Source organism: Scyliorhinus canicula, chromosome 12, assembly GCF_902713615.1.
Source record: "Scyliorhinus canicula chromosome 12, sScyCan1.1, whole genome shotgun sequence".
Classification (NCBI taxonomy): domain Eukaryota; kingdom Metazoa; phylum Chordata; class Chondrichthyes; order Carcharhiniformes; family Scyliorhinidae; genus Scyliorhinus; species Scyliorhinus canicula.
Window position 1 is genome coordinate 123545434 of NC_052157.1, and position 19114 is coordinate 123564547.

Consider the following 19114-nt stretch of genomic DNA (forward strand, 5'->3'; position numbering starts at 1 on the left):
AACCAGGATGTGAGTAGGCCAAGTTCCCTCCCTTTTGCACTGGAGCCCTTAACCCTTTCTGCATGGAACTTCCCACTTTCTAAGAAAGTAAATTTCGAGGACCTACAAGACAATGACTTTGAACCGTCTGTCCATGTCAGTTCTAATTCATGTCTTTCATCTCCCACACATCTTTCAAGGATTACACAATCGCTTATGCAGCAAGTGGTCTGACGTCCTCAAAAGTCCTCACAGTTACACAACGCATGCTCACTTTTGTGAGCACAGTAAGAAGTCTTACAACACCAGGTTAAAGTCCAACAGGTTTGTTTCAAACACGAGCTTTCGGAGCACGGCTCCTTCTTCAGGTGAAGAAGGAGCCGTGCTCCGAAAGCTCGTGTTTGAAACAAACCTGTTGGACTTTAACCTGGTGTTGTAAGACTTCTTACTGTGCTCACCCCAGTCCAACGCCGGCATCTCCACATCATGGCCACTTTTGTGAGGGCCACAAAGAATTCAGCACGAGTTGTAGAATACAAGAAATAACATGTATACAGCAGCAGCAGTACTCTCTTGCTGCTCACTCCTCTCTAGCTGGTTCCATACTGGCCAGTTCTATTTATGCAGGGACTCTGCTAATGATTTCTCCGTTCCCCCCTCATTGGGGAAGCTCATACTCCCCAAGGATTGTGGCATTGCCATTAGTCCCCAGCCAGTGGTAAGCAGGCAGGTTATATCATCCTTCCCCCCAAAGTCCAAGGAATCCACCGAAGACCCTGGCAAAGGAGGGCGTCGGACTCGTTTTGCCGCAGGCCGGAACCATTTGCACGAGGCACTGGATCGGGCGGCGTGTAACGAGATGGAGAATGGCGTTTCCGTGATGAACGGCGTAACGATTGTGCATCCACGGCCCGTGGGCCCGAGGACTCTCCTTCTGAGGCGTCCTGTGTCTTCATCTCGGAGTCAGAATCCACTGCCTCCGTCATCCCTATCTCCACACGGTTCTGCAACGACCTGCGCAGGCTTTGAGTACAGCACCAGAGGAAGATTGTGAGGAATACTTTCCACTGTGTCTGGTCTCTGTGGCTGTAGAAGTGAGCTCCGGGGGCGGGGAATCTTTGGAAGAAATGGTCTTCTGGACCAAATGTGGTCTACATGCTATCGCTGGAGACGACCCTGGGCTTGCGACTGGTAAGAGATAGGGCACATTCCGCAAAAGATTATGCCAGGGACCCACTGGGCACCGCCAGCAAAATTCGAATCGAACACTGGGTCACCGGGTGCAAACTGACGAATCAGCCGATGCCGAGAAAGGCCATGTCCCTGCCATTCTTTTTTTTATTATAAATTTAGAGTACCCTTCCCTTTTACCAATTAAGGGACAATTTAGCGTGGCCAATCCACTTACCTTGCACATCTTTTGGGTTGTGGGAGTGAAACCCATGCAGGCACGGGGAGAACGTGCAAACTCCACACGGACAGTAACCCAGGGCCGGGATTCAAACCCAGTTCCTCAGCGTCATAGGCAGCAATGCTAACCACTGTGCCACAGTGCTGCCCATTTCCCTGCCGTTCTTGAGAGTGGCGTACTTTTGCACCAATGTCGGGGAAAACCATGCAAAGGTGGGTGCGAAGTCTCCGGCCTATTAGCAGTTCCATGGGAGCTACCCCAGTCACCGCATGTGGAGTGGTCCTGTATGAAAACAAAAAACAAGCCAGCCTTGTGTCCAAAGACCCGGAAGATTGCTTTTTTAGGCCCCGTTTGAATGTCTGCACTGCGTGCTCCGCCAACCCATTGGAAGCCGGCTGGTATGGAGTAGTGCAGATATGGCGTATGCCGTTCATGAACCTCGCAAACTCCCCACTTGTGACCAGCACCTTGGGGAGGCCATGTGTACTGAAAGACAAACGCATCTTCGCGATAGTTGCACAGGACATTGTGCCAACCATCTTATGGTCCTTTAGACTGGACGTTGATTAATAGAAGGAACATGGCTCCTTGAAAAGGGGCGGTGAAATCCGCATGCAAGCGTGCCCAAGGCCGCCCTGGCCATTCCCAGTGATGTAGGGGCGTGGCCGGAGGAAGCTTCTGATGTTCCTGGCAAACGGAGCAGTTTTGGGTCACCTTCTCAATGTCGGTGTCGAGGCCTGGCCACCAGACATAACTCCGGGCCAACATTTCATTTTGGTCACACCCGGATGCCCATTGTGCAAGTCCCTTAGTATCAGCTCCTGTCCTTTTTCCGGAACAATCACATGCACCCCCCACAAGAGGATACCATCTTCCACGCTAAATTCTGACAGCTTGGAGGAAAATGCCCGCAGCTCGCCTGGGAACTGTCTATGTTGCCCACCATACAGGACTATGTGCCGAACCTCTGACAGGACTGGCTCCGTCTGGGTCCACTCATGGATCTGTGATGCCGTGTCAGGCAAGGAGTCCATAAAACTTAGGGTTGCAACCACCTCACCGGTCGTGGGGGTCGACATGGGGCTGGTCGACAAAGGCAATCAGCTCAGTGAGTCGGCATTCGCTATCTGGGTCCCTGGTTTATGCTCCAGAGAATACTTGCAGGCAGCGAGCAACAAAGCCCAGCGCTGGATCCGTGCGGAAGCAATATGCGGTATTGACTTATCCTCTCGAAAAAGTCGCAGCAGAGGCTTATGATCAGTCATGATAGTAAAGTGGCGGCCATACACATGCTGGTGGAAGTGTTTCACCGCAAAGACCACCGTCAGGCCCTCCTTCTCGATCTGCGCGTCCTTCTTTTCCGCTGCAGTCAATGTGCGGGAGGTGAAAGCTATTGGCCGCTCGGCCTCGTTCTCCATCTTGTGGGACAGGCAGGGCCGGTTTTAAGCCTATTTGACCAATTTCATCAAATTGGGCCCCTCACCTTAAGGGGGCCCTGCGCCAGCGGCGACAGAGTTACCGTTTGAAGCCTTTTCTGTATTCTAAGAGGAACTATAGGGTAGTTTTTACTTTTGGGGAACGCACCACATTACCGTCGACAAATCCTTCAGCCCTGTGCCGCCAAATCCTTCCGCCCGGGTAAGTAAGTTTCAAAATTTTAGTATATCAAGCATTTAATGTTTTTTTTTGGTTAAAGGCGAGCATACTCACGAAATATAAACATACATAAATTTTTACTTTTGTAGAGTAGGGGCCCTGCCATCACTTTTCTAATTGGGCCCACAATTCCTAGCACCGGTGCTGGGGACAGGATGGCCCCAATACCATAAGGGGATGTATCACATGTGATGAGCAAAGGCTTCCAGGATCATAGTGGGTCAGTAACCAAAAGACAAGGATTGTTGTTTTACCCGCCGAAAAGCGGTTTCTTGCGGCTGACCCCAAGCCCAGGTGTGATTTTTCTTCAGCAGTAGGCGCAATGGGGCCAGCATAGTTGCCAGATTGGGGAGGAACTTCCTGTAATAGTTTACGAGGCCGAGAAAAGAACGAAGATGTGAAGTGTCAGTCGGGCGAGGGCCTGTTGAATTGCGCGCACCTTCTCTGCGACGGGGTACAAACCTTCGCGGTCCATCCAATAACCCAGGTAGACTACTCCCTTCGCCTGAAAGACTCACTTTGTACAATGTAAACAGACTCCAGCCTCTGAAAAGTGTCTAAGGACAGCCTCCAAATTTTCCAAATGTTCCTGCTCCGCGTCCTTGTAATCAAAGCGTCCTCTAAGTAGACAGAGACACGCAGTAAACCTCTCAAGATGCCCTCCATGATGCGTTGAAGGATAGCGCAGGAAGTGGATACCCCAAAGGGCAACCATATATTTTAATACAGGCCAGGTGTGTATTAATAGTTATATATGGCTGGGAGGCCGGGTCCAGCTCCAACTGTAGGTAGGCGTGACTCATATCTATATTTGTGATCGAGAGTCCGCCTGCAAGCTTCCCGTAGAGATCGTCTATGCGAGGCATTGATATCGGTCGAGTCGGGAAGCCATATTCACTAAGTTTATAGTCGCCGCACAAGTGAACTGTGGCATCTGGCTTCATTACAGGTACAATTGGCGCTGCCGAGTCAGCAAAATGGACGGGCTTGATAATACCCAACGACTCCAAACGAGTGAGCTCCCCTTCTACCTTCTCGAGGCAAAAGGCACCAGGCGTACCCGGAAATAGCATGGCGTGGCTCCTGGTTTGACTTGGATACGGGCTATGGCCCCTTTTATTTTCCCCAAACCAGGTTGGAATACATCTGGGTCCTGTCCTTTTCAGATTGGAGGGCTGTGACGAGTGGTGTTCCACAGGGATCAGTGCTGGGACCTTTGATGTTTGTAGTATGTATAAATGATTTGGAGGAAAATGTAACTGGTCTGATTAGTAAGTTTGCAGACGACACAAAGGTTGGTGGAATTGTGGATAGCAATGAGGACTGTCAGAGGATACAGCAGGATTTAGATTTGGAGACTTGGGCGGAGAGATGGCAGATGGAGTTTAATCCGGACAAATGTGAGATAATACAATTTGGAAGGTCTAATGCAGGTAGGGAATATACAGTGAATGGTAGAACACGCAAGAGTATTGACAGTCAGAGAGATCTAGGTGTACAGGTCCACAAGTCACTGAATGGGGCAACACAGTTGGAGAAGGTAGTCAAGAAGACATACGGCCTACTTGCCTTCAGTGGTCGGGCATTGAGTATAAAAATTGGCAAGTCATGTTGCAGCTGTATAGAACCTTAGTTAGCCCACACTTGGAGTATAGTGTTGAATTCTGGTTGGCACACTATCAGAAGGATGTGGAGGCTTTAGAGAGGGTGCAGAAGAGATTTACCAGGATGTTGCCTGGTATGGAGGGCATTAGCTATGAGAAGAGGTTGAATAAACTCGGTTTGTTCTCACTGGAATGATGGAAGTTGAGGGGCGACCTGATAGAGGTCCACAAAACTATGAGGGGCATAGACAGAGTGGATAGTCAGAGGCTTTTTTCCAGGGTAGAGGGGTCAATTACTAGGTGGCATAGGTTTAAGGTGAGAGGGGAAGGTTTAGAGGAGATGTACGAGGCAAGTTTTTACACAGAGGGTAGTGGGTGCCTGGAACCCGCTGCCAGAGGAGGTGGTGGAAGCAGGGACGATAGTGACGTTTCAGGGACATCTTAACAAATACATGAATAGAACGGGAATAGAGGGTTAATGACCCCGGAAGTGCAAACGATTTTAGTTTAGACGGGCAGCACAGTCGGAACAGACTTGGAGGTCCGAAGGGCCTGTTCCCGTGCTGCACTTTTCTTTGTTCTTTGACCTAGTACCTCCGTCAACCCTCCAAAATCTGTTTGGAGGATGTGCTGCCACTGCAGCCGCAAATAGTGCAACCAGTCCCGACCCAACAGGCTGGGCCTGCGGCCGCGCACCACTATAAGTGGGAAACGCCCCTCCTGGCGTCCATAAACAGGGGTCGTCGTAGTTCCTGCAATGTCCAATGGTTCCCCCGTGTAGCTGGTCAACCTGGCCTGTGTATCAGTTAATGTAAGGGTCTGTATACCCTGCTTGATGCGGTCGAATGTCTTTTGGGCGATCACAGAGACCGCTACACCAGTGTCCAACTCCATCTCAAGCAGGTGACCATTGACTGGTACTGTCACCGTAATGGGGGCCACACGGGGAGCTGCCACACAATGCAGCTGCAGGCAGTCGTCCTCCATCGCCACATCCTCGGGAGTAGTCGTCACAGGTTCATCCAAATGGAAGGTACGGCTCCTCGGCTGGCCCCAGTTTCGGTCAGAACGATAGCGCCTCTGGCGTCCCCAGGACTGGCATCCGTTATGGGATTGGCGCCCACAAGCCCGACACTGACATGGCTCCTCATCCATCGGTTCTGGAGACGGTTTCCTTCGGGGAGGAACGTCCGGCGGCCACTGGCGTCGATCCAGACGCCACCCCGCCCAAGGTACCGCAGGGGTGCGGGGAGACGCTTTTGGACGGAAGGTTGTGCCTCAAGGCGTGTACCTCCATTCCCTGTAGCTGCTGCACTCCCCGTTCTGCGCTCTCTTGGGACAATACTATTTGAATGGCCTATTGAAAAGTCAATGTTGGCTCGGCTAACAACTTTCTCTGGGTGGCCGCATTGTTAATACCGCAAACCAAACGGTTGCATAACATTTCTGATAAGGTCTCACCATAGTCACAGTACTCCGCAATCCTGCGTAGCCTGGATAGAAACTCTGCAAGGGAATCGCCTGAGGTCCTCTCAGCAGTACTAAACCGGTAACGCTGGACTATCGTGGACAGAGTTGGGTTAAAATGTTGCCCCACTAAGGTCACAAGTTCATCAAACGTCTTGGTGTCCGGCGCAGCTGGGTACGTAAGGCTCCTAATCACCCCAAACGTATGCGGGCCGCAGGCGGTGAGCAAAATGACCACCTGGCACTCGTTTTCGGTTATATTGCTTGCCTGGAAATAGTAACGCATCCGTTGTGTCTGTATCCAACAAAAATCCAGGGAGATGGCTTCAGCAGCGTCGACAGCTATCCACTTTAACCCTCGTCGCCAGTTTTGTGAGGGCCATGAAGAATCCAGCACAAGTTGTAGAATAGAAACATTTATTTACATATGTATATACAACAGTAGCAGTAGTACTGCTCTCTAGCTGGTTCCATACTGGCCAGCGATATTTATGTAGGGACTCTGCTAATGATTCCCCCCCCCCCTCCTCATTGGGGAAGTGCATACTCTCTAAGGATTGTGGGATTGCCATTAGTCCCCAGCCAGTGGTAAACAGGCAGGTTATAACACTCATTCTCCACAGATTCACACAACTCAGCAGGGTCCCGGAGGCAGTTTGCTAGGTTGTCACATGATGAGGCACACATCACAAATGTTGGAGAAAGGTACAGCAAAGTACCTGTCAGGGAGCACAGGGCACTCCAAGCTCTGCCCAGTTGAACTGATGGAGATGATGCACTTTTTGGCGAGGGGGTCATCCAAGGTGATGACTGTTCTGGAGCAACAACAGACAAAAAAAAGTAATATTCTGCCAGTATTTCCAGAGCCAGTGTGAGGGAAGATGGAGAAAGAAGCGGGGACTCTGCTCAAGGCATCCCACTTTTAACCCCTTGCCTCACATCCTCTGACAGAACCTCACAAGCTGCCTCCAGCCCCAGTGATTGAGACCATCCTTGTGCGGTTGCGGATGGGGCAGTATTTGGTGGGGCCCCTCACTGTCCTCAAAACCTAGAAGACGTCCACCATAGGCATCTCAGCAGAAGGGGAACATGCATCAAGTTCAGCTGAAGCCACATAGATAGCACCATACGGAAGTAATTGGAAAGGAAAGATTTTTTTCAGTACCACAAGAGGGAATCACTTGGGTGTTGTTAACAAGGTCATGGTATGAATATTTTGAAAATGTCATGGGACATGAACTTCAGTTCCAATTGTCGCCTGCCAAATGCCATCAGCATTGAGGAGACCGGTATGACCAGAGAGGAGGGTTGATCCAGTGGGTTCCGCATTTGTGTGCCTTGCAATTTCACATTTTCAGGCTATCTGAACTGTGCGTCCATTGCAGGCTTCTCATGCAAACAGATGCTTCCCTGGCAACTTCAGGCTCCTCCTCATTCTGGTTCCCTGTCTTCTCTGAGGATTTATCACCTTCCCTACTCTTTTTACAGCTCCAGTCCTCTCTGCAGTGCTATCTTGTGCAAGGCCTAGTAAGCCACTATCATTCTAGGCATACTTGCTGGTGCATTAAAAGAAGCGCACTTGGACCAGTCCAGGCACCTAAATCACATCTTCAACAACCATGGTTTGCTCGATTGCAGTTCAGTGCTCATGTCGCTTTGGTTGTGCCTTTCCTGTGCATCAGTGGTAGGACCCCTGACAGGTGTCATCAATCACATCCTTGGAGCGTAACCCTCATCTCCAAGGGGCCATTGTCTGGTTCTTTTGGGAGTTGTGACTGACAGAGTATGGCAGCTTCCAGCATATTTGGCACAGATGTGACTGAAAAATTTTCAGTCGTCAAATACCAATGAAACACTGATGGAATAGAATCCATTTTGATTGATTCACCGGAGGGTGCCTTAATTTTCCACACGTGTGTCGTTTATGACTGCCTGGATCTGTGGGAATCCAGTCGCTGCAGCAAATCTGAGAGCGGCACGGTGGCATAGTGGTTAGAACTGTTGCCTCACAGGGCCAGGCACCCTGGTTTGATTCCGACCTTGGGCGACTGTTGGTGTGGAGTTTTCCCATTCTCCCTGTGTCTGCGTGGGTATTCTTCGGGTGCTCCGGTTTCAATCCACAGCCCAAAGATGTTACAGATTAGATGGAATGGCCCCGATCAATGCATGGAGTTGCAGGGATACGGCAGGGGCGTGGTTCTAGTTGGGGTGCGGACCTAGTTGGGGTGCTCTTTCGGAGGCTCGGCGTCAGACTCGATGGACCAAACGGCCTCCTTCTACATGATAGGGATTCTCTGAAGTCTCTATTCTATGAGGCCTCTCTTTCTGGACGGCCTTGTCAGTCGCACAGTGGATGTAACTGGCAACCCTGGCAAACATGGCATAGGTTAATAAAGAGATAGAGTTGTGCGCAGCAGATTGTGAAATCCTGATGATGACAGCAATAGATTCCTGGAAGGGGCCAGCATCAAAGAGGTTCAGGACTGTGGTAACTACTAGTAATTAGTGCCCACCAGGTCCACTTGGAAGAAGGTTTGTTGCAGGAGGCTGCTGATGTCAGCAACAATCTGCTGTGAAAGTCTGAACCTCCTGAGCCAGTTTTGCTCAGCCTCGTCAAGAAAGCTGATCCTGTTTATATCACCTGTCCTGGGGTATCACATCCTTCAAGCTGAAGTCCTGCACTCATCCTCTCTGTCCTGTGGAGTGGCAGGTAGCTGAGGAGAAAGCACTTGCTGCTCCAGCTAGTGACGCTGCTCCTCTTGCACCTCCTCAATGGTCAAAGCAGAACATTAGATGCTCCTGTGCAACAGGGAAAGCTGACAGAAAGGAGATGCAGATCAATCAAATGAGTGAAAACCAAGATGGCAGAAGTTACCTCCAAAACTTTGGAAATCACCTTGAAAGCAGTGAAAATGCACTCTCAGAACAAGTCCTGGGAGCAAACAACTTCCATTTTGTCAAAGAAGGTCATATTTCAGTATTCAAAAGGTTTTCAGCTTAACAATTTCACAGCCCCAGCAATGCCTGCTGTGCTCTCACCTTGTTGACCCTGGAAAGATTCAGGCAGCTAGGGAAACCCTTGTGCTGGAGTTGAAGCCAGAGTGTGGGGTTAAGTGTGTTTCCTATTGTCTTGTTACATATTTAAACATCAGACCTGCTTTCGCCATGAAGGTTTTCATACGTCTTCAAATACACACTGGTTAAATGTCAAAATGGGAGAATCATATCCTGCTCGTCGGTACCCATCTGGACCTTTGCGGGTTAAAATTTTCCTCTCCGTGTTTAATATGTCTGAGATATACTGAGATGTTTTTAAATTGCAAAAGCAGATGAACCCTGCAAACACCACCCCCTGTATTTACAAAGCATCTTTAGTGCACAGGCCAAGGGACTTCGCAGATAATGATATGGAAAACAGATGCTGAGCCAAGAAAGGAAAAAGAAAAAGATTAGTCAAAGAGGTGAGTTATAAGAATGAGAGAAGACAAGGTGAAGAGGTTTAGGGAGGGAGCTGCTGGTTTCACCGAGTGTGGTTCATCAGCACTTGATAAATCATAGCAATAACCTCTTCAGTCATAAGCATGTCACCATAACCACCCATGTGTGGCGCAAACATAAACCCTATCAATGCATCCAGCTGTGCCCAACCTATCCTGAGCTCAAATTTATGTTTGTTACCCTATTCCCCCTGGCGCAGTGCTCTGAGCCACAATTTCTTTGTCATTTTGATCGACTGACCTCACCTGCTGACTAGAGGAAGAATGATCCAATAGTGTAGTGAGCAAGGCTTGGCACATGTGTTTGAATGCATATGGTGAGGATTGTCTCATCTAATTTCACAGTAATGCAACGAGCAGTGAAACCAGAGCAAAATAAAATTGATAAAAAAGCACATGATTAAAACCCCGATCAAGGGTTACACATCCAAAATGTCAAAACCTGCCAGCTCTTGAAAAGGGGCTGACTGAGCAGTTAGCAGTTCAAAACTATTTCATTTTTATTTGAGAGAAGCAGGTTCCCATTTACAATGATGCAAAACCAGAACCAACTTTATAACCTTTTAATGCAGTGAGGACAATAATAATGAGTTACTAAAATAAATTATATTCTTCAGTTACAGCTATTCCCTCTGTCCCTTCTCTTTCTCCTCACTTTCTCTTTCCTTCCCTCTGCTCATTTGACTGTGGGATTTATGATTTTTCCCAGTTTCTTTCACTAAAGAAAAGGGAAAGCAACAGAATAAAATGAAAGGATAGCATCGACAGCACTAGAGAACAGCCTCCATTAAAGCTGTAAATCTTGTAATTTTAACAGAGGCCTTTCCACAAAATCATAGAATCCCTACTGTGAAGAAGGAAGCCATTCGGCCCATCGACTCTGTACCATCCCTTTGAAACAGAAGAGTACTTCATCCAAGCTTAGCCCTGCCGTATCCCATTAACCCCTTAATCTAACCTACACATGTTTTTGGACACTAAGGGGCAATTTAGCATGGTCAATCAACCTAACCTGCACATCTTTGGACTGTGGGAGGAAACCGGAGCACTCGGAGGAAACCCACGCAGACACGGGGAGAATGTGCAAACTCCAGACAGAGTCACCCAAGGCCCCATATGAACCCGGGTCCCTGGAGCTGTGAGGCAGCAGTACTAATCACTGTGCCGCCCGATGTTGAGTTAGATCCATATTCATGGGAAACCTAGTGAAAAATAGACAAATGTATGAAATAGGGATTTCACATTCATCAGTGGGCCTACAGGAGTGAGGTCCAACAATGCTTTTGTTTCGGATGATACATATTGTGCCACAAGATTACATGGTTCAAAGATTTGTTCATTGAGAAAAAGAACACAAATAAACCACAGGTGTTGATGTGTGGCATGATTAAAGATCTGACACAACCCCCTGCATGATTACAGAAAGGCAGACTCACCACTCTAAGGTTGGCTTCTTGCAGTTTCCTTGCTCTCTCCTCTAACCTCTTGGCAATGTTTGCCAGCTCTGCATTCTTCCGTTTTAGTCTCTTCACTTTCTCCTCAGTCTCTGGAGAGCTGCTTTTCCGCTGAAGGAAGAAAAACCTTTTAGAAACATTGCTTTATACCCTCTTAACCTCCCAGCCGCAAGTAGAAGGCAATCAAAACAGAGAATAGCATACAGCACTCTGACCCACAGGCAGCCAGCAGGAGGTACTTCTAGTCTGCGGAACATGTGCAAATGACATTGATTGAACGGTGACATTAATAGGAACCTGAACAGTATCACATTGGCATCAAATGCAGGTTTCACATACCAACAATGAAGCGGGAGAGAGCCAGTAAAGATGAAGTGAGAAGAGGGGGGATAGGTTAAGAGAGAAAGGTAATGGGGGAGGGGGCAGAGGGGTGGGGAAGAAAAAGGGGTAAGTGAGAAATGGAGAGAGAAGACAATTATAGAATGGATGGGGTAAGAGAGGGAGGAAGATAGAATCATTCAATGCAGGAGGCCATTCGGCCCATTGAGTCTGCAACGGCCCTTGGAAAGAGCACCCTATTTTAGCCCATGTTTCCACCCTCGCCCCATAACCCAGTAGCCTTGCTAAGGGGCAATTTAGCGTGTCCAATCCATCTAACTGCACATATTTGGACTGTAGGAGGAAACAGGAGCACCCGAAGGAACCCCACGCAGACACGTGGAGAGTGAAAACTTCACAGTCACCAGAGGCTGGAATTGAACCGGATTCCTGGAGCTGTGAGGCAGCAGTGCTAATCACTGTGCCATTGTGCCTCTTGAAGGGATGGGAGAGTAGAAGAGACATAAGACCATAACACACAGGAGCAGAATCAGGCCACTTGGCCCATCGAGTATGCTCCGCCATTCAATCATGGCTGATATTTTTCCCACCCCCATTCTCCATGATCCCCATAACTCCTGATCCCCTTATTAATCAAGACATAGAGAAGAGAAGGCTATCTGATAGGTTGCCGAAGACATAAGGTGAAGAGGTAACTTAAGAGATTCCTGTGCAAAACGAACACGTTGCCCTTACCAGTAAAGTGTTTTCCTCTTTAAGTGTAATGCATGTGTGCTCCAACTCCCTGACTGCTTTCAGCAGCTCTGTGTTGCGCATGGCCAGTGAACCATAACTGGTACCATTCTGCAAGAAAAAACAAACAAGTGCATTTAGCTTTGCAGAAACAGTTTGCTGGAAAGCCAAAGATAAACTGAGAGATTTGGGAGATTGAAACAGCTTTTGATGGAAGTGCAGTTTGGAACTTATAGTACAAGTACACTGAGCAGTGTGGACATAAATACCAGAACTGGCTGTAATAGAACAAAAGAACAATTAATCTCTTGTGTTTAGTCCACAAAGGCTTTTATTATAACTTCATGACTTATAATACTCTTACAATTCTTCTCATACTGAGCCCTTAATCAATTTACATCATACCTTATAGCAACCTGTCAGAAGGGCCATTTGAACAACAAGCTCTCCTACGTTTACTTAATATCATCTCCACCTTCTTTCCTTTTGACCACAACTCCCCTTCTTTCTCGAGACAATCTTGAGTAGCTCTGGCATCCATTGGCATTGCTTACATCAATATCCTTGTCTCGTAAATGTATTCCATGTTTCTACATTGGATGAAATAGTTCTGCCCCCTTCTCCATTTAAAAATAAAACTCTGCTGCCAAACTGAGAACAATATTTCTGGATCAACAATCTTTGATCGTTTCACAAGAGTGAAAACATTTATTCAGGTCACCATGAAGTTTCTTATAAACAAAAATAAAATACCCTTCACCATTATTCAACACCGGCATTCCTAACATTCGGAATGATTCTTAAAGCACAACATCCTTTCCATAATTAACTGCAGCCAGTGCTTCAGATGAGGAGCATTGCCTTGTACAGCAACAATACGTGTGTTAGAATTGTATTTGAATCCTCTGCTAATGTAACCCAGGATATTACTTGTCTTTTTTAATAAGTTCTTCGATTTGCCAATTATAGCCAATGGATTTCTCTCCTGAACATGATCCGGGTCCATTTTTCCATTTAACAAATACTGTAATCCATGAACGGCACTTTCCTGATCAGTATCCTGCAAGACTGTCCTATTTAAATCATGACCCGTTGTTTGATTAGTGTTTCTCCACTAATTACTTTTTCATCAAGTTGCTCATGTACCTAAAATATTCAAACCCTTGGGTCTCTGGCTGTGTTATTCTTTCCTTTTTTATTCTGCCTACCTCAGATCAGTGGTTCCCAACCTTTACAAGTCATGATGTGGAGATGCCGGCGTTGGACTGGGGTGAGCACAGTAAGAAGTCTAACAACACCAGGTTAAAGTCCAACAGGTTTGTTTCAAACACGAGCTTTTGGAGCGCAGCTCCTTCCTCAGGTGAATGGAGAGGTATGTTCGAGAAACATTTATATAGACAAAGTCAGAGATGCTGGACAATGCTTGGAATGCGAGCATTTGCAGGTAATCAAATCATTACAGATCCAGGGACAGGGATAATCACAGGTTAAAGTGGTGTGAATTGTCTCAAGCCAGAACAGTTGGTAGGATTTTCAAGTCATTTTCATTACAAGCCATGGCACACCTTTACACTATAAACAATTTTGAGGCACACCTACTATTTTCTTCAATGAACTTCCCTCTCGCAAAAGCCTTTTTATTTTTAAAACCTCCTAAAAACATGTCAAGTCACCATTTAATACAATTTTCATTTGTTTAAGAAGTTTGTAATGAAAGCCTTATCACCATCTGCATGTCAAATACAATTGGCGCCTCTTTCCCCATTTCTTAACTTTATTGGTTCTTGATTCTTACATGTCTTCTTCCCTTACCGGGAACTATATATATATTTTTTACTTCTCCCTGTCTTCTCTCCTGTGTTTTTCAACCTTTCCCTGTTCCCCTCGCTTCTCCGAGATTTTTGCACCCTTCTTGTGTTTTTGCTTTTAGTGCAGGTGTACGGGGACTTTGTCCTCAACTCTGTGGTCAGCATCTCCAATTCCCAAAGCACCTGGGATCTCCTGTGCATGCGTTAGCCAGGAAAGGGCTGCATATGCACGGTTCGGAATGATTTATGTTGGTAATATGAACCATGCATGCGCCGGCCAGGAAATAACCACGCGTGTACAGTTCAGACTTTTCCAATCGATTAAGCCTATGCGCCTGACCAATGTAAAAGAATCCAAAATGCACATGTGCGGTCCATTGCCAGCAGGAGCATGCTTGGGAGGCCCGAGGTTCATCAATATTTGAAGGTGCCGACCACAGGACTGAAAATGAAGAATACATTATTTATTTTTATATATAAATACATTATTTACTATTATACTTATTATGTTTAATCATTTTGAATCTTATCTTGTGGCACACTTGTGATGCCTTCTCAGCATATTGGTTGGGAACCTCTGCCTTAGATACGTTGAATATAACCACATAAAATATAGGAGTAGGTTATACAGCGCATCAACCTGTTTTACCTTTCAATATCATAGCGGATCTTCAAACTCAACTTCACTTTCCCACCAGATTCCCATGTTTCCTGGCTCCCTTAACATGAAATAAACTATCAATTTCAACCTTGATCATTCCCAATGACTGAGCATTCAGGGATTTGGGGGGAGGGTACCAAATTCCGAGGTTTCACAACCCTCTGAGTGAAGAAATTCCTCCTCATTTCAATTCTCAATGGCCAACCCCTTTTCTTGACATGGCACTCTCTAGTTCCCGACTCTCCGACCATGGGAAACAGCCTTTAAGCATCTACCCTACCAATCCCTCTCTGAATCTTATATGTCCCAACGTCCAAGTCATTTATTATAATCACTAATAGAGATTGAATGAAGGGGGCCATATGATCCTTCATTCACTATTTTTTCTATCTAAGCAACATGGATTGTCTGGTAGTGACGGAGTATATGGGTAATCATAAAGGCTGTGGCTCCTGTTCAGTGGAAGGAGGGGAACTGCAAATGGGGTACAGCTGAAGAAGGTAAGTAAATGTACTTGAGAGACAAGAGGAAAGGACCATAATATGTTCCTGTCGTTCAACAGAAAAGCCGTATTAGGAAATAGTAATCCATATTTGAAGAAATAAATGAAAAATAAGTCTGTGACCGATCTCTACCTTGCCTGCAGGTCAAGATATTGGGCAACCAGCCATTGACTGTGTGTTTGCCTTCAATAGCAATATGTTCCTTTTTACTGACGATATTAGGATATGCAGTTTTTCAGCAAACAAAAACAAGTTTTTGTTCAGGCTTCAAAGTTATTGAAATATTAAGACCACTTGAATGTCCAAACATTTAGCCATGACAACCCACATGCACTTAACATGTCTCAATTTACTTAGGTTGTAGAATAAAAACTCATCATATTGCTTCACTTATCCTTGTACAAAAGGTTCCCATCAGTCATCTCTGCAGGATTCGGCCTGTCACACAGTATAATGACATATTGTCATTCTCCTCACCAGTGCTTTATTCCATGGAGCTCAGAGAGTTTGAATGGAATATACCAAGCTTAATAGAACGCAGTTTTAACATCAGGAAGCACACATCTGTTCAGCATCAGCTTCATCATATACACCAAACCCTGGTTGGTAGGAGGCACAATAGAGTGTCATTAATGGAGTGAAAGGACTCCGCAGGAATACTTCACATGTTTCAAAGGGTAATAGAAAGTTTACTTAACCTTTTCAAAAATTCATATTTGTGTGATAAACCCAGGCAACTGGATCATATTCACATCATTTTTACAGCTAAAGAAATCCTGCCAGAATACTCAGGTATGAGTAAATAGGAAATTACGAACACGTGTAAAATACATGGGTGACCACAGTCACAACGAATAAACACAAAAAATCATTGACAGGTATGTTTTGGCACACAGATACTTGCTGACATGTAAGGACACACGTATACTCTTGGACATGTAAGGGCACACAGATACTCTCTAACTTGTAAGGACACACAGATACTCTCTGACATTTTAAGGGCACATGATACTCTGACATGTAAGGGGACACGGATACTCTCTGGCATGTAAGAGCACACGGATACTCTGACATGTAAGGGCACACAATTACTCTCTGACATTTCAGGGCACACGGATACTCTCTGGCATGTAAGAGCACACGGATACTCTGACATGTAACGTCACACAATCACTTGCTTCTTGAGGCACACGGATAATCACAGACAGTAAAGATACACGGACACTCATTGATACACAAGAGGTATGCAGAAAATCACGAACGCTGAAAATATATAATTAATCATTCTGACATGAGGAAACATTGGCAATTACTGGCAAATAAGGACACATGGATAATCAAGCACATAGTGAGGAAACACATGATATAACTAACTCATGAGGGTATGCAGGTAATCAGGAGTCCAGACATTTACATGGGGACTCCAGGCATTTACATGGGCTGTGATGCAGCAGATTTATGAGGGTGAGCTTCTCATACATTCCAGTAATGCTTCTAAATGAAATTGTCAGATTTTAGATTAATTTTGCAGTTGATCGCCCAGTACTTGCATTAGATTGCAATGGCACTCTCAGAATAATAGCGACCATACAGAAAATATTTATAATGACACTATAAGCTGCAAAGAGGGTTCTTTCAGAAAAGTGGGAGTGAGTTATTCTGTCTACAGTGATATTCAGAAAACAGCACAGCCCTAGTAGAGGGTTAAGGACTGCAGTGCAGTGTTTCATGCATCTGTCAAACTGTTTTACCAACTGCAATTTCATCAGCACAACATGATTTATTCACTGGCATTGCTGAACCATTTTCACAGCAAGTGCTGACAACTGCCCCACAATGTATTAGCGCAGCACACACAGGTGTAATGCAGCTCTTCCTGGCCACCTCGAGAGACTATTCAAATATCATTTATTCAGATAATTACATATTTCTGAACTTCGTAGGATGAACATTAAAGACAATATGAACTTTAAAGGCGTGAGATGACAGCAAACAAGCCTGAAATGTCCTTTACCAAAATTGGGATTAGGTAGAAGACAATCCCAAGCCAACCCTCTCTGACCCTGACCCTATAACACATTCCCTCTCAGCAGGGAGCCAAATACAAGCTGGTCTCTCCACCCTCACAATTACAGCAATCTCACTCTGCACCTAGATAGAACTTTCTCACGGAATCTGACCAAATCAGCTCGATGTTACAAGTTGATGTGATGGGAACCAACGGGTAATAGAGAGGGGAGACAGTGGGGGCTGAATTTCCCGGAGACTGTCCAATCTGTGGATCTTTAAAAAGGGGAGATGCGATACAATCCCTGGATTCCCGCCCCCAATCCTGCCACCTCCAATTTTAGGTCACTCAGGAGAAGGGTGTGGGCTTCCCAACCTGGCCGGTTCCATTGCGGGTGTAGGAATCTTCCAGCCACTGCAATTTCCGTGGAGTCTGAACAGCTTCTCAACCACTCGTAGTTGAGTACCTCTCAGAGGTGCTGTGCACCATTGTCTGGATAAGGGAACCTTTTAAAAGATAACTTCAAAATGCCTCACACATTACCCCCATGCCAATTCACGAAAACCACTTACCCATCCTCAATGACGTTTCACACCCTCCATGCAACCCACCCACCTCCATCTGCCCCCAATTACTTGTCATATCCTACATGCCAACTCATTGCACTTCGATGTCCATTCATCCAGTATACATTCTATGCAGAACCAATGAATTCTGCAGTAATAATGCGCGTGTGGAAAAGCGTTAAAACAGCCATTCACAACTGACTTTAAAAATAAACTGCAGTTACTACAACCCTATACAAGTATCAATCAACCAGACCTTGAAAATATCAACAGCAGAAACTATAAGCACTTGACGTCTCTCTATCTTGTTCAAATAAACATTGAGTCATTCGCAAAATAGATATAAGAAAATAAGATGGCAATCAAGCAACTTTTCCCTTGCATGCACTAGTTTCAATTGACTAATGGAAGTCTGGGCTTTTAGCCAAATATATAAAATGAGACTTGACAAAGGCCTTTGAGTCAATTTATCCAACCACACTTCAATATCAATCTTAGCCAGTTCTCCCTTCATGACCATGTAATTGGCTTTATTTAAAATGACATTGCTTGTTTGTAATTGGAGTATGCCATTTCAAACTTGATATGGAATACAATTACATTATGATCACTATTTTTGTTTGATCATTTATTGTGAGATAACTAATTAACCCTGATTCATTGCATAATACGAGATCTGAAATAGAGGGAAAAAACGTATTGTTCCAGGAAACTGTCATGAAAATATTCTACAGTCTCATCTTCCAGACCATCTTTGCCAATTTGAGTTGAAGTGAAGATTAAACTCACCCACAATTACTAAATTTTCTTTGCTACAGGCTCAAATGACTTCTTATTCAATGCTCCATCCAATGGCACAACTAATTAGGGTGCCCATAAACCACTCCTACCAGCATTTCCTGACTCTTGTTATTCTTAAATTTTCTGCTCTTCTGAACCAAGATGCTTCCTCATGAATGTCATACTTCCATGCCTACCTCTCCACCTTTTCCATTCTGCCGAGGCGGGATTCTCCAATAATGGGGCTATGTTCCCACTCCAGCGTGAAAACGTGGGCGATTCTCCTACTGGGAGGGGGCTAGCAGGGCCCCGGAGTAGTCCACGCAGCTCTGGCTGTGGACACGGGGCCCTGCATTCCAGTCGGGGATCCGTGCATGCGCACGGCGGCGGTCTGCGTTGGCCACCCTGCACGACATGGCGGACCCACACCACGGAGCGGCACCAAAAAGATAGTCCCCCCCCAATAGATCGCGCGTGCCCGCGTATCGGTGGCCCCCGTTTGATCGACTGGCCGACTCTGAGGCGCACCCCATGAATGATTCCCCTGCCTCCCCCACCAGGGTGGCCACGGACTGAGTCCGCAGCCACCACGCCGAGTTCCCGACGGGTGGGACCATGAGGGAACCACGTTGTTGGGAACTTGGCCAGC

At 46.2% G+C, this 19114-nt stretch overlaps 1 protein-coding gene across 13 annotated transcripts in view; it reads right to left on the bottom strand.

Annotated features, from left to right (window-relative positions):
* The window catches only part of LOC119974776 (peripheral-type benzodiazepine receptor-associated protein 1-like), a 378013-nt gene that overhangs the window by 191628 nt on the left and 167271 nt on the right, over positions 1 to 19114 (bottom strand). For all 13 annotated transcript variants that reach the window (XM_038814002.1, XM_038814003.1, XM_038814006.1 and 10 more), the window contains 2 exons: positions 12143 to 12250; positions 11051 to 11179 (listed from right to left, as the gene is read on the bottom strand). In XM_038814002.1, coding sequence (XP_038669930.1) covers positions 11051 to 11179; positions 12143 to 12250 — 237 coding nt within the window. The remainder of the gene's footprint in view (positions 1 to 11050; positions 11180 to 12142; positions 12251 to 19114) is intronic.